Source organism: Ananas comosus, linkage group 4 (assembly GCF_001540865.1).
Source record: "Ananas comosus cultivar F153 linkage group 4, ASM154086v1, whole genome shotgun sequence".
NCBI lineage: Eukaryota > Viridiplantae > Streptophyta > Magnoliopsida > Poales > Bromeliaceae > Ananas > Ananas comosus.
Window position 1 is genome coordinate 3749432 of NC_033624.1, and position 15499 is coordinate 3764930.

Sequence of the window (15499 nt, forward strand, 5' to 3'; positions counted from 1 at the left end):
GTGGACCATTAATTAAACGTTATGTGTGGAGGAAATGCAAAAAGTTAGATTAAGGTGGGTGGACCATTAATTAAACGCTATGGATGGAGGGAATGAGAAGGGAATGAGAAAGGTTGGGTTAAGGTGGGTGAACTATTAATTAGACGTAATGGATGGAGGGAATAAGAAAGGTTGGGTTAAGATGGGTGAACCATTAATTAGACGTTATGGATGAAGGGAAGGCGAAGGATTGGCTTCGTAATATGAAGTCTAAAAGTAAAGAAAACACAGCCATGTGGCACTTCTTGTATAGGTATAGAGGTATAGATAGATATAGATATAGATGTTTGGTTGGATAATATTTCATTTCAAATTTTATGCGAGGTAAAATGAGAATCTTCTAATTTCCCCACTTCAAGCCCAACAACATGGAGGGAAACTTTATTCTCCAGGATAGAATGAACAATTTTACAGTCAAATCCTATTACTGCAGGAACCAAATAAATTGGGAGAATCATACCGCTCCCACTACAATTGTAAGCCATCTTGAATTCAATTCCAATTTAGATTCCTCCAAAAATCATCATGGAAAATTACTTTTCGGGGACAACAAAGTTTTCCATCGAAAAGAGATTTTTCATAATTTTTATTTTCTAGATTAAAAAATCTGGAAAATAAAAAGATGATTTTTGCATTATTCCTATAACAACTAAGTCCACTAATACTAGTATTGAGCTCAAAGTACCAGCACAAAATGCCTTTAGTTCCATTATTACTAATAGAAGTCTAAGGAGTACTAGGGCATCACAAATCTGGAAATAACATTTTCAGAAAAAACTACTTTGCTAAAAAAACTAAGGGCTAAGCAAAAAATATTTATGAATATTTTCTGATAAAAAAAACAGCCCCTAAGCAAATCAAACATGGCTATAAATTTCATTGCAAGAATAGCATTCTGCTACAACAAAAACAGAAACCTCATTTTGGAGCATCTGTTACACAATATCAGAAGCTTGTTTCTGCTTGCTGTCATAATAGAAGCTCCTGATTTTGCAAAAATTGATGATATCTAAGATAAAAGCAAAAAACAAAATCATCCTTGCATGAGCAATACTGCCTGTACATCCATAGACTAGATAAAAATCTAATATCTTACTCATCCAAAGGCCACTGTTTACCTAATAATTTTATCAACTTCAATTTTTTAATACTAAGAAGCTAAAAGGATTTCATGAATCCTAGGATAAGCAAGGCGTAAGATTTAAACCTATATACAAATGTATCTGTGTTTGGTCATACTTGCTAAATAAATTAATTAATTAATTATAAAAGAATAACTTTGTCAATATTGCGGGCATGTTTTCACTCTTTCTGGATATGTAATGCTCGCTCAATCTTAGTTGATGATCCTTTTAAGACAAAGGATGTGATTAAGTAGTCTTGCCAGCAGAGCTAAGGGACTGTTTGGTTCGTTGTAAAACTATGGAAAAAAAATTTTCGGTGGAAAAAAAGTTTTCGGAGGAAAATAAATTTTACACTCTAAGTGTTTGGTTTGTAGGAAAAAAAAGTAGTTTTCCGTTACGGTTGTTTGGTTGAAAGGAAAAGAAAGAAAAAGAAGAAAAAAGTTAGTTACAAATAAAAAAATTATTATATATATATTTTTATTTTAATATATTATTAATATATAATAATTATCATATTACATATATTAATATTATAATTTATATTTGTAAATAAAATATATTTAAAATATATTATATAATAATTTTTTTTTATAAAAAATAATATATATATNATATTATAATTTATGTTTGTAAATTAAATATATTTAAAATATATTATATAATAAGCATAATATATAATATAATAGTATATATATATATATATATATATATATATATATATATATATATATATATAAAAGAGGGGCAGAGAGAGAGGTCCATCACCTCACGCGCGGTCCACCTCGACCTCGTCGACCTCGCTTTTTTTCTCCCGCGAGGCATGCGCAACTCTGCACGAGGTCCATCATGGACCTTTCTCACGCGGTCCACGAGGTGGAGTGGACCTCGTGGACCGCGCCTTTTTTTTCCCGCGAAGCGCGCGCAAAGCCGCGCACAAGGTCCATCATGGACCTTCCTCATCGTTCCCCCAGGCGGCGTGCGCAACGCCGCATTGTAAAAAAAATTTTCCGGAAAATTTTTTTTTCGAGACACCGAACACTGGAATCCCATTTTTCAGCCGAAAAAAAATTTTTAGAGTGATTTTACGAGGAACCAAACACATCCTAATCAGTATGTTGCAATTAGGAAAAATGACTTCCAGCACAGTAAGATTCTTAGCAACCTATTCCACTGTAATCTAGTAATAAGTGCTACACATATTAATATACTTTTTTAATTATTTCTAACAAATCAGAGATACAAATTTCGAGTCAGAATTTTATTTCTATCTATCACCGCGCTATACCAAACGCTGTAGTAAAAGCTTCAGGTTTTTTATGCTCCCTCACTTGTTTGATAGATTTTGTTGTTGAAATCGAGCCCAAGTAGATCCAAGATGTATAACATTAGAAGGTGATAATAGTTCCATTTAGAATAACAATTTATAGACTTAAAAAATTTTATGTTCAATATGTTTCGATAAACATATTACATCCATGAGCTTACATGGGTTTGAGTCACACCAAAACATCGCTTCAAGACCAATATATGACATTCATAAGCTCGCGCGGGTTTGAGTTGTGCCAAAACATTGCCCCAATACTAATATGGGTTTGAATCTGACGAAAACTCTTCCTCCAATTAGTATTGGAGCTGTGTTTTAAATATTTATATTCAAGAGAAATTAATACCGAACTTGTTCTCTCCAATTTTACCTTATATAATCACAAGTTAACAATCCACGGCAAAATAGAACTCAGAGCAACATTACATATGCACGTAGCTAATTAATCAATTCCAAGATCAGTAAACAACAACAACAACAACAACAACAACAACAACAATCGAGAGTAGCCAATTCAAATAGCTACATATATACTCAAAAATTATTATTATTCGAATGAAATGCGGAGCAACATGATACACATAGCAGGAAAACTAATCGATCTACATTACTGACCATGCTAATGCTACAGGGCAAAGAACAACTCGATCATCCCCGAAAAAGGATCGAACAAATTAGGGTTGGTTTCAAACTGAGGAGAGGGGGATTAGGGTTTCGTACCCATGTCAGTCGTTGGCGGTGGCGAGCTGGAGCGAGAGGAGCTCGTCCTCGGGGATGGTGCGGATGCGGCAATCGGAGCGGGGGTAGGAGGCGCAGAGGAGGGCGTAGCCGCGGGCGACGACGTCGTCGGAGAGCATGCCCTCGCTCTGGTCGACGGCGCCGGCGAGGAGGCGCGCGGGGCACGTCATGCACACGCCGAGCTTGCAGTCGTGGGGCACGGAGAGGCCCTCCTCGAGCGCCCACTCCAGGATCGTCTCGTCCGGGGCCACGTCTAGTGTTTGGACCGAGCCCTCGTGCTCGATCGTGACCTTGTAGGAGGATGAGGAGGAGGAGAGGGGAGGGGCGAGGGTGCGGCGATGGAGGCGGAGGAGGGTGAGGGGGCGATGGAAGGGGCGGCGGTGGTGGTGGAGGAGGAGATGGGTGGGGGAGGAGAAGGGGAGGAGGAGGGAGGAGGAGGACATTGGAGGGTTTGTGGTTGGGTTTTGAGAGTGGAGTAGGAGAAAGGAAACGAAGATGAGAGGAGATGGATAAGGTGGGTTTTTCTTTTTCTTTAAAAAGATTATGAATAAAAAAATATGTGAGTATAAGTTAAATTATAGACCACGAATATCCGTATATATTTTTTAATTTAAAAATANCTTGTACTCTCCCTATGACCAATATTACAATAAAGAATTTAAATTCTCTCTTAAATACATTTTATATGACAAATTAGGCCTCGAAACTTTCACGCTAAGTTTCAATTGAGTCCTTAACCTTCTAACTATCGTAACTACGCCCTCAGCCTTTTACCCAAAATTTTAATTTAGTTTTTAACCTTCTAAATGTTGTAGTTTAGGCCCATAACCTCTTTGAATAATATTAATTTGGTCCTTTCCATCATATTCTTCATCATAATCTTCATTAAGGTGGATGAAACATGCCGCTTCGGCAATAATGTAGTACAATAAATTTTAAATACTAATATCTTACAAATTCAAATAATAAATCTTATGTATTAAAAGGTGAAAAGGCCACTTAGCAAATTCAGTTTAATATAGCAAAGTTTTTGATAAAAAAAATCTGATTGAGCTGACTATAAAATATTGCAAACACAATTAGAACTTGGATAGAAGATTAAGAATCTGATTGTAATAATTAAAAAGTCTTCAGTAGAAACTTGAATAAGAAGTTACAACCTTCCGCATAATTTATTTCTATATTTTATACAGATTATGCTCTACTAGTGTAATTCTAAAAAAATTTTATAATGTTATTGGTTTGAAACAAACTTGATCGGTCCAAATGATATAATGAAATGCTTTCCTTACATCACAGTGTGATTTATAAAATCATTTTATTACTTACAGAACCAAACAAAAATATTTGTTGATTACATTTGCTCTATGCACGGTCTCCCAAATTGAACTTCAATCCTTGAGCTTTCTAATATTTTGCAATTGCAACTCAGTTTAAAATTTAAAATTTTAATTTTTATAAATCTTTCAGTTCAATGTTTATCTTAAATCTTAAATGATAAACAATTGCCTGCCCCATTTGTGTCCTACAAATCAAATAGCCTTTTATTCATTCAATACTTTTAATTAATTGATACTCCACAAACGCCCTCCCACACCCCTTTTGGTTAGTGTATTTTCAATACTTCACATTATTGTTCAGATGATTATACTTGACTATTTTTTTTTATTGGGTTGTAAGGATCTACGTTAAATATAATAGTAAAGTGACATTTTATTTAAGCTCTAATTGTATATCATTAGATGAATCAACTAAGATTCGAACTTGGGAACCTCAGATACCAACCATTAAGCCCTTTGCCACTTGCGCTAGAAACGGTCGGTATCATAAGTTCTTTAAAAAATATTATTTGCTATCTTGCTTGATGATAGATACTGAAATTAAATTGTAGAGTATAAATATAACATTTTAATGTATGGTGTTTACGAGAGATAACTTGCTGAAAAGGGACCGGCACGGGAAGGATGAATGTGTTTTCTGTAGGGCGGAGCTAGAGTCCGTAGATCACCTCTTTGTGGGATGTAATACAGCCAAACTTTTGCAAGAGGGTCAACTACCGGACAGGAGGTTTATACACAATTGCTCTTCGGTGAATAGGCTTTGGAATGTAAGCAGCTCCAAAGGTGGGGCCTTAGGGGGTAGAGAGTTAGCTACAATTGCCTCGGCCTGGTGGTCTACTTGGTTGGAGCGTAACAGAAGAATCTTCGAAAAGAAAAAGATCATCTTGAGTCAGCTTGTAGCAAACTTACGCTCACTTCGTGTCCTTTGGGACTCTTTCTGCCCGTAGCTCTACTTTTTTTTTTTTTTACTATTTTTTTCTCTCACTTTGACGAGGCCTGATTGCCTCATTTTGTAGCTTAGCTCATATTCCAAATGAATGAAGTGGTAGCTAACTATCCATTTTTCAAAAATTTTTTTTTTTTAAACTATAAGGCAGTAGTGAAAATATGCTAAAACATGTATGGCCAAATTGAAGAGTTTCTTTTTTAACAGTAAATAAAGAAGTGTTAAAGTATTTTTTTTTAAAAAAAAATTAACCTATTTATTTTTAATGTTAAATTAAATTTAAATATTCGGGAACCTCAAATAGCGACTCACAGTCACAGACCGACCCGAAAAATAAGGCCCTGTTCGGGTCCAGGTCAATCCACCCGCTAACGCTCTCCCCTTACATACCCCCCCCCCCCCCCCCCTTCTTCATCCATCTCCACGACCGGAAGTCCCGTTATTATTACTGCTCCACCTCTCGCGATCTCGTAATGTCACTTCCCTCTTCCTCTTCCCTCAGAAACCCTTTCCCCTCCTCCTAGTTCGAGCTCTAACAAACCCTAATCCTCCTCGTAAACCCTCGATCTCTCACTCTCCTCTCGCTCGGATCGGAGGAGCCGAAACCCTCGTCGGAGCGAGGATGGCGTTCATGCCGGTGCTCGAAGCCGATCTCCGCGCCCTCTCCGCCGAGGCGCGCCGCAGGTACCCCGCGGTGAAGGACGCCGCGGAGCACGCGATCTTGAAGGTGATTGATCCCTTTCCTTCACTCGGATCTCCACTCTGATCTGTTTCTTTCTTGCTTCCTTCCTTGGTAGATTCGTCCGAATTCGATGCGATTGGTATAATTTTGCATGGTCATGTCGAATCTTGCTTTTCTTGATCCGTTTTGGTTGTGAATTGTGGTGGGGTAAAATGTTGCAAGATCCGCAGTAAACTTATTTGCTTAGTTATTTCGGACAAGCAAGAGATCTTCTTGAAATTTGATAGTTTCCACTATAAGACAGAGCGCCTGTTTTGGATGCGTGAACATCTTTTGTGTACTAAAGAGCATGCAGTAATCGATAGATTGGAAGCATGATTAGATGTTTACAAGCTCTTTACATCATTTTCTTGCAATAAGATCGCCTTGTAGATGGCATTATCCTAGAAAGGTCATGAAATGCCAGAACCTTGCAATGGACCAAAAGCAAACTTGCAGGCACAATGACACAAGAGAGTCTCCATGAAGCACGAGTTATCACCAAATAACTTGTTCGAACATCCTAACAGACGCTAATCGATTTTGTTGGTAGAGTAGGAGCCTTTTTCTTTCAGTATATAATCAACTGGAATTGCTGGCTAAACATAGTGATGGTGGTTAGCTTGCCAAATATCGAGACTGCTATTTCTGTCTCTTATAAGTTATCACTAAAAAGTGTAAACTGATACCATAAATATCTCATAGTTTGAAATGGGCACCTGAAGTTTGGAAATTTTTTATTTTACTATTCAACCTTACAGGTTTTCTAGATTTCAAGTAGGATATTTCATCAAGTAACAAAATTCTTCCAAATAAGTTGAGAGCACTATTAAGTTTTGATGGAGACGTATTTAATCGAAATCACTCTTAAGGATAGGTAGTTAAGTCAAAATATCTCAAGTCCAGGTACTTATCTCAAAATGTGGTATAGTTCAGGTAAGGTCTATAAATTTTTGCTTTTTCTCCCCACCATTATGAAATTAAGAATAAATACTTGTATTTTTGATATAAGAATGTTCTCTTCTCTCTAGTTACGTTCTTTGTCCAGCCCGAGCGAAATTGCGCAAAATGAAGATATAGTGCGGATATTTCTGATGGCCTGTGATGTTAAATCAGTAAAACTGAGTGTCATTGGGCTCTCTTGCTTGCAAAAGCTCATATCACATGATGCGGTGGCATTGTCAGCTCTGACAGAGATACTTTCCACGTTGAAAGACGTAAGTTTCTCATCACATCTGCATCCAATATGTAGCTAGATAAAGAAACAATTATGAATTATAAAATTTGATTTGTAATGCTAGTATCTCATACTTCCATTTCAACAGCTGTTTGTCTAAAATTTTTGAACTTTATATTGATCTTTCACATGAGGAGAAAACATTTAATCTACAGCTGCCATGTAATTTTACAATACTATTTTCATTGTAATTAGAATACATAATCTTTAACTTATAATTGTAATTTTATTTAGCATGCAGAGATGGCTGATGAGAGTGTTCAACTCAAAACCTTGCAAACTATACTGATCATATTTCAATCCCATTTACATCCAGAAAACGAGGTAATAGACTACGTTTTTGCACGTTGTTGTCAAGGGACGACTTTAATATTCTTATGCTCAGTTGGTTCTATTTTTGAGTCCTTTTACCCAAATTGCATGGTCACACAAACAACAAATATAAGCCTTCAGCCTGACTATTGGATTCCTATCAGGAACTAAAATTTTAGAATGAACTTCTTGGGGTTGCCAAATAATAGATTAAAACATTATGATGTTACATGTCTATCTAATGGTTGTAGGTGCTAAAATACTGTTGTATTTGGTTTGCAAATTAAAAGATTAGATTCTTCTATTAATTTGTGCTCAAAAGTTCAATTTGGGAACGGCCCAAATGGTTGAGCTGGACAAATGGGACCTTCTCACTTTGGTTACTGTAGGTTTTGGGTCGGTGTTTGTTTTGGTTTAGACGATGGAAGTCAATTTTTCTTGTTCAGTCTGATTTTCTCCCAGAAACTGATCAAATGGACTTAGTGCACAAGATAGATGGCAATTAGCTATTTGGATTGTTGATTTAGATGCACTATAACATGTTATTCCAAGGTAACATCATGGTCATCTCCTTCTTATTACACTGTTGTCTTTTTTGGTGTCAAATGTGTAAGTATCATCTGTAGTTCCTGCAGCAGTGAGTACTATTATTGATACTCACCTACTAGAGATGGCTTTCAGAAGGGTATTCTTCTGGGCTTCGAATGAAAGCTCTCATAGTGTACCACAAAGTAAATTGACAATTGAGTTGTTAGTGTTATTTGGTATTTACATGTTTTCTATTGTTTCAACCTTGCAAATCTTGGGTTTTTGCAACTATTTTGTCGAAGATTTCAAATCCTGGTCTGAGTAAATTAATAATTTTTGCAAATTGCACAGTTTACTAATTTTTCAGGTATTTGTTTTCTTATTTGTGCGGACCATAAAGTATAGCTACATATATAGAAAAAAAATCATTTCTTGAAGCTTAACAGGATACAAAAATCGAGTGGATTTCTGTTGCCGCTTTCAATATTCTTTTCTACAGCTTCTATTTCTTGCTAGTAGGTGAACTATTTGCATTTCAAATGACGAATTAATCAGTACAAATCTTGTATAAGGAAATACACCATTGACATCACCCACGAGTTATGACCTAGCTATTAAATATTATTTTCTTTCTAAAAGAAAAGAAAACTGCTTTAAACAGCTTTTGCTACTTGTTCCTAGCAAACCGTTATATCACTTTCCTCACACAGACCGCAGGGTGTGAACGGTGAGTAGTGGGCCAAAACGGACTAGTAGCATATCCACAATAAACAAGAACATTCCAATGAACAATTACGAGGATAAGAAACAAACTAGATAGAAGAAATGGAAGAAAGGGATAGGAGACCTGGATGAAATGAGAGTGGATAGAGAAGAGGGAAGGAAGAAGATTCTGATGAAATATGACTAACATATTCCACCAAGATTATATCGGAATCACTTACTGCTCCAGAAATGATTCCCATGGAAGAATTGCTGCCTGCTTCTACTTTTGCGGCTTGTTTTCATTGCATGGGAATCTGTAGCAGATTCTCCATGCACATTCCCAATGTGCTAGTTGCTTCTTGCACCACCAAAGACGATATTGCACACATCTGAAGTGTGGTCAAACAGGTCGTAGGAACAAAACACTTCTTTCTATTAAAAATTCATTAAAATTGATGGCTTATCCTTGCAAGAGGAAAAGGTAATTATTTTCAATTTCATATTTATCCATATTTTTTCAACAATTTTTTTTTCATATTTATCTGCTAAAATTCATCAGTCTAAATTTGCTTGAGGCTTACAACTCTTACAGTCTTACCTTGTCTGGTAAGATCAAAGACTTACAGTCTTACCTTCTTACCTTTGGTTTGGTTGAAATTAGACTAACAAAGACTTGATTCTAATTCAATGAGACCCTAGTCATTGAATAGTAGTTCAACTTATTCGTAAAAAACGCAATCGAACTAATGCTTCTCTCTATAACAGGAGAACATGGCACAAGCTCTGGGTATCTGTCTTCATTTACTTGAGAGTAATAGATCTTTGGACAGTGTTCGCAGGTAAGTGTTTTGAAATGTTATAGGCAATTCTCTGAACTGGAGATGTCTTTTATTTGCCATTCTTCTAAGCAGTACATTCTTTGCTATAGCACTGCTGCAGCTACTTTCAGGCAGGCAGTTGCTTTGGTTTTTGACAACGTTGTTCGCTCTGAATCACTCCCTCCTGGCAAAATTGGTTCATCAAGTCTCATCTCTCGTAGCTCTGTCACTGACATCGTTTCCCGTAGTTTCAGTCAGTCAGTGTAATTTTCTTGCTGAACAATTTTTCCTGCTCCTATAAATCATCTCTATGTTTTTTATATGTTCTGTAGACTCTAGTTTTTCTTTCGTTTTGCCGTTATAAATATCAGATGATTTCACTTAGCATTGAGTCATCTTATATTGCCTATGACAGGTCACTGGAGAGTAACTCAATCTCGGGGCCGCCGCAGTTGCGGGAAGGTCTTAGCAAACCAGGAAAGCTTGGGCTCCGTCTACTGGAAGACCTGACAGCACTTGCTGCAGGTGGATCCGTATGTGCGAATGAGAACCCATGACATATACTATCGAAACTTTAACATTCCCTTCATGATCACATTATGGAATAGTTTTATCATCACCCACAACGTTAATAACGCTGGATTTGCATTAGACAAGCTAGCTCTTTTTTTTTTTAATATTTTTTTATTTTTCCTGTTGAAAAATAGATAAAACATGATATATCAATATTTTTATAATCATATTCCTTTTAACCCAGGCTACCTGGCTGCGACTTCATTCGCTCCAAAGGACATTTGCTCTTGATATACTTGAGTAAGTACTCTATTGTATGATAACATATTAATACATATTAATTATAGTTCAAGATTCGGATTAGTTTATTTACAAGGTTGTTGTCTCTGTGGTGGTTAACCATAGTACCTAGCTATCATCTTATGTGTCATGATGGAGACCAACGTGAATTCATGGCATTTTTGGGTCATTGGTGCCAAACTCCAACTTTATAAATGGTAAAATGCATGATTTGATAGCTTTTAAAGATGTGACATGCAGTAAATTTATCATCGTTTATTGCTAGTATTAGTTGTTTTGGTTTAATAGCCCATTAGGAATGTTATTTGATTTAATTTGGTTTTTCAAACGATGTTTCGTTTCCATTTTGTCAACTGTAACCCTAGATTGAAAAATGAACTTGGTACTTTGTTAACTGTCTGACGTTCAAACTTCATCAAAAAGGTATTTGGTACTTTTGTTAACTGTCCGACGTTCAAACTTCATCAAAAAGGTATGCATACTTTAGGCATTAATTACGTTTAATTAAGAGGACGATAAGACGAGCCATCCTGAGTTTTCTTCAATGATTTCTTTTGTGTATTGGGAGGGTGCCAGATCTTAAGAGCCAATTCAGGGTTTTTATCTTTGAAAACCACAACTAGTCCTTGAAAACCTGACACCCTATTTCGTCTGTGCCCACTGCTATAGTGATATGTCTTAATGCTGGTCAATCTTCTGTTTTCTGCACCTGCAAACTCTACCTTATTGACGCCCTTTTAACCCTTTATTCTGATATTAACTCTATTGCTTTGTCACGTCATATTTTAGTTTGATTCTCAAAACATATTTATCACATGTTTTTGGTCATCTTTTTAACTTCATTTCAGTATAATTCTTTTCCATTAGGTATATTTTTTTGTTCTATATACTATTTGGCTGGTCATTAGAACTGATCTTTTTCTGTTATTAACTCAAAAAATTGAATGTGAATGACTAGTTAATGGCTGTAAAAGTATGTTTTAGTTCTGCGATGCTTTAGTATAAATTTTCGCTTTGATCTACATTGTAGCAAGTGGTGATTTGTACTCGGTACAGGTTCATTTTGTCCAATTATGTTGCAGTCTTCCGAACCTTGTTGTCCTATGAACAGGTATTTCTTGCCCATTTGATATGGATACAATTGGTGATGCTTGTTCTAGTATGTTGTTGTCATGTAGCACTTCAAATTTGCAGGTCTTGCGCCACCAAATATGTTCGCTTCTTATGACCTCACTTCGGACTAATGTGGAGGTAATTGCTACTAAAGTACACAGTTGAGAAAAATGTCAATTGCTGGCATCTACTATGCACTTGTGTCAAATATTTTATGTATCGAAGGGGCTTATACAGATGTATCCTGCAAAATTATCTATTTGCTTATACATCCTGGTAAAATGTGAATTTTCATCTATACATCTTGCTAGTGCAATTTCTTGCAAAAATACCCTTATCTTAAGTTGGAGAATTATCAAATTCATGGGGTGAAGTTGGTTTTGTATACAAAAAACTTTTAAAGATGGTTATTTTGTAATTACAAGGGTATATGTGTGAGAATTTGAGTTTTTGAAGGATGCATTTGAAAATTCAGATTTTGCTGGGATGTGTGCCTGCATGTGTGTGTTCAAGTCGACAGAGAGGTGTGGGTGTCGAGGTTGAGTGGGTGGCGTGGGAATGAGTGTGGGAGTGTGGTTGTGGTGTGGATATATGTGCGCAAGTGCACTTGTGTGCTTGGGCACGTATAGATATGTAGTCTTACAGGGATGTATGTTGGTAACTCTATATCTTATCTTCTGTTTGATTTTTAAGCTTGATGGTGAAGCTGGGGAGCCAACCTTCCGCCGGTTGGTCCTTCGTTCAGTTGCTCATGTCATCAGGCTTTACAGCGCATCCCTTGTTACTGAAAGTGAGGTATTGTTTTGTCTCCGAAATCTCTTCTATATAAGTGTACGTAGCTTGTTCTTATTGTCCATGTATTACTTTTTGCAAAATATTGGTTTATTTATACCATTGTCACCTTGGTTGCACAGACACTGCTCTAAGGGAGCCACGTCTGCATCTAACCCATTTATTAATGCCATTTTCTCTTTCGTTATACGGACACAGTTTCAAGGGAGCTGTGTCTGCGTCTGACTTGCGTCGGAAGCAGAATGCGTAGCGGACGCGCGACGACGCATGTCCTCTGCGCGTCCAGGATTTAAAAAAAAGGAGATGCGAAGAGGACTCACGTGCATCACGTGAGCTCTCTCTGCGTGGGAAGAGTTCCATCCATCTTAATAATGGGCAATATTTTTGCCCCACAATCAATATTTCATTAATGCTTTAAAATTAAGATCTAATTGAACATATATATGATCTATAGTATTTAAAGATATATGTATAAAAATAATAATTTTGGAAAATCTAACACTTAGATATTAAATGGTTTTAAGAATCAACAGTATTAGAAGGACTGTTGTTCAATTTATAAGAAATTTATATTCAAAACCTTATAATTTTTCTATATAATACCTATTTTAATGTCATATTATACATCTAATAAATTAAGTTCAAAATTTTGTTGTGCTGTCTGTGGTGAACGAGATCTCCTTAAGAATCTGGTACAGGTAATGTAACTCTGATTTATGCACCAACTTTGTAGGGCATATAATTAGAATATATTTACTGATTTTAATATATTATAATATTTTGTACATAATTAAAAATACATTTTCCTGTCGGCATTCGTGTGTCCATGTTGTAATTTTTTGGAAGTTGTCAATTCACCACGTCTGTGTTGTGTCATGTCCCGTGCCCCGTGTCCGTATACGTGTAACATAGATTGTCAGTTTGTCACACTTTTGTTATGCATTATTGCAACTTGTGGGGATCGTATTCATCTAAATATCCTTTGGAGGTTCAGATAGAAATATGTTTCTTGTGCATCCTGTACTAGAAGAAAATTATCAAGCTTTTTTTGTTGGTTGAGAGTCTTTACTCTTTTATCATTAATTGGGTAAATTGCACTGAATGTCTATGAACTTCAACTCAAGATTCATTTTGGTCCTTGAACTTTCAATTTCTAAATTTGAGACCCTAAACTTTCAACAACATATCAATCTAGTCCTTGAACTTTCAACATTGTTTCATTTTAGCCCTTACCATATGATTCCGAATTCTGTGACAATGCTGGCAAATTATTGGTTGCAGCTAGTCAGTCCATCTCAATGGTTAGTAAGGTTGAAATATGAGAAAAAATAAATGGCCAATAAATGCATGGTACATAAATGTACAAATCTAGGCAATATTTTGCCCCCTAATAGTAAATATGAATAAGGACAACTGAAATTTTTATGCGAGTTTAGGGTCTCTAATGCTGAACTTATAAGTTTGAGGACCAAAATGAGACCCGTCTGAGAGTCCAGGGACCAGTGCTGCAATTTACCCATATTAGTTGGTAGCGATCCAGTGTTTCAAAAAGCTCGAGGCGTAACAAGGCGCAAAGGCCTTATGTAATCTAGGCGCGGGTGCACCACAAGGCGCGTGCCTCAAGAAGGTGAGGCGCATATTTAATAAACTTAAAACATTGTTAACTAGCCTAGTTAAATTGATGTTCTACATAAAAAAGATTCAGACACAACCATACAAAAGCAAAATAACTATGGAAAAGCAAATCACATGCATAAATGTTCTCTAAGAGTCCAAAAAGGAAATTAAGAAAAGAATCAAACAAAGAACACAAAAAATGAATCACATGTGCAATTGAAAGAAAGAAAGAGAAGAATTGTTGCCCACCATTTCAATGAAATATGAAGAAGTAAAAAAGAAAAAACCTCACCAAAACATCAAATCACATCAAAAGAACTTTAGAGAATTGGAGTATAGAGAGTTAAAGACCACACCAAAACTGCTGCTGCTTGCTATTGCCGCTGCCGCCTACTGCTGCTGCTTTGTTGCTATTGGAGAGAGAGAGAGAGAGAGAGAGAGAGAGAGAGGGGTTCTCATTAGGGTTTTCTAAATCCCTTTATGGGTTAGAATATATTGATAAAATTTGAGACCCAAGAACCCGAGCCTGAGACCTTTTTAACTTTAAACATCACGAGGCACGCGCCGCAGGTTCTCCAAGGCACGCGTCTTAGGTGTGCACCTTAGGCGCGCTTTTTCAAACACTGCAGAGATCCTAATTCTGCATCCCTCTTGACAAGTAGGACCATTGTGCATGCTGTAGTTTATTTTCTTTCCTGGTATGCCAAGATGCTTAGTGTCTATTTAGCCTGCCTTCAGAAAGAGCCTTTTTACTCCTGGAAGCAATAGATAGTCGTTTGGCAAATAAATAGTCTGGCGCTTTTGCTGCTGTGAGAATTTGAAATGAGTTAAGGAAAAGCTCCGAGTTGAAGCTTTTTCCTTCTGTTGAAACTGAAATCTTTTTGGGGTATTTTAGGTATCTATCAGTTTTTCTTCAAACAGCTCTAATCAAGCCTTATTGAGCTAGAGGCTGAATTATGCCCAAAAGTCTACCTTCTGACTCAATCCTCTATTTTGGTTTGCTTGGACCATTTACGTATTTGTTGTAGCTACAGGCTTCTACTTATAAGGACTATTTTGATGGCAGGTCTTTCTTAACGTGTTGGTGAAAGTTACTCGTCTTGATTTGCCGCTATGGCATCGTATACTTGTTCTTGAAATTTTGAGGGTGAGTTTCATCTACTTCGGTATAACTCCTGCTGGTGACTGGTGCCAAGTGAATCTCGTGTTTTTTTTTTAATTTTTTTATCAGGGCTTTTGTGTAGAAGCGCGTACACTGCGCCTCCTTTTCCAGACTTTTGACATGTAAGTTTCTTATAATTGTGTGGACTCTTCACTAATCACTCATGCTTC

General features: G+C 36.6%; 2 protein-coding genes across 8 annotated transcripts in view; one reads left to right on the forward strand and one right to left on the reverse strand.

The window, feature by feature from the left end:
• LOC109708493 (ferredoxin-1) lies at positions 2893 to 3753 on the reverse strand. The gene has a single exon (XM_020230265.1). The coding sequence runs from the start codon at positions 3666 to 3668 to the stop codon at positions 3213 to 3215; it is 456 nt and encodes a 151-aa protein (XP_020085854.1). The 5' UTR covers positions 3669 to 3753; the 3' UTR covers positions 2893 to 3212.
• The window catches only part of LOC109709414 (protein MON2 homolog), a 28769-nt gene continuing 19197 nt past the window's right edge, over positions 5928 to 15499 (forward strand). For 6 of the 7 annotated variants that reach the window (XR_002216087.1, XM_020231651.1, XM_020231652.1 and 3 more), the window contains exons 1-12: positions 5928 to 6238; positions 7264 to 7449; positions 7704 to 7793; positions 9780 to 9853; positions 9943 to 10095; positions 10248 to 10365; positions 10590 to 10645; positions 11702 to 11756; positions 11840 to 11896; positions 12452 to 12553; positions 15234 to 15314; positions 15399 to 15451. Coding sequence is in view for 6 of the 7 variants with exons in the window: in XM_020231651.1 (XP_020087240.1) it covers positions 6134 to 6238; positions 7264 to 7449; positions 7704 to 7793; positions 9780 to 9853; positions 9943 to 10095; positions 10248 to 10365; positions 10590 to 10645; positions 11702 to 11756; positions 11840 to 11896; positions 12452 to 12553; positions 15234 to 15314; positions 15399 to 15451 (1130 nt within the window). In the remaining variant the exon portion in view is untranslated. Of the gene's footprint in view, positions 6239 to 7263; positions 7450 to 7703; positions 7794 to 9779; positions 9854 to 9942; positions 10096 to 10247; positions 10366 to 10589; positions 10646 to 11701; positions 11757 to 11839; positions 11897 to 12451; positions 12554 to 15233; positions 15315 to 15398; positions 15452 to 15499 lie in introns of those variants that run through there. The other variant, XM_020231653.1, reaches the window with a different exon arrangement.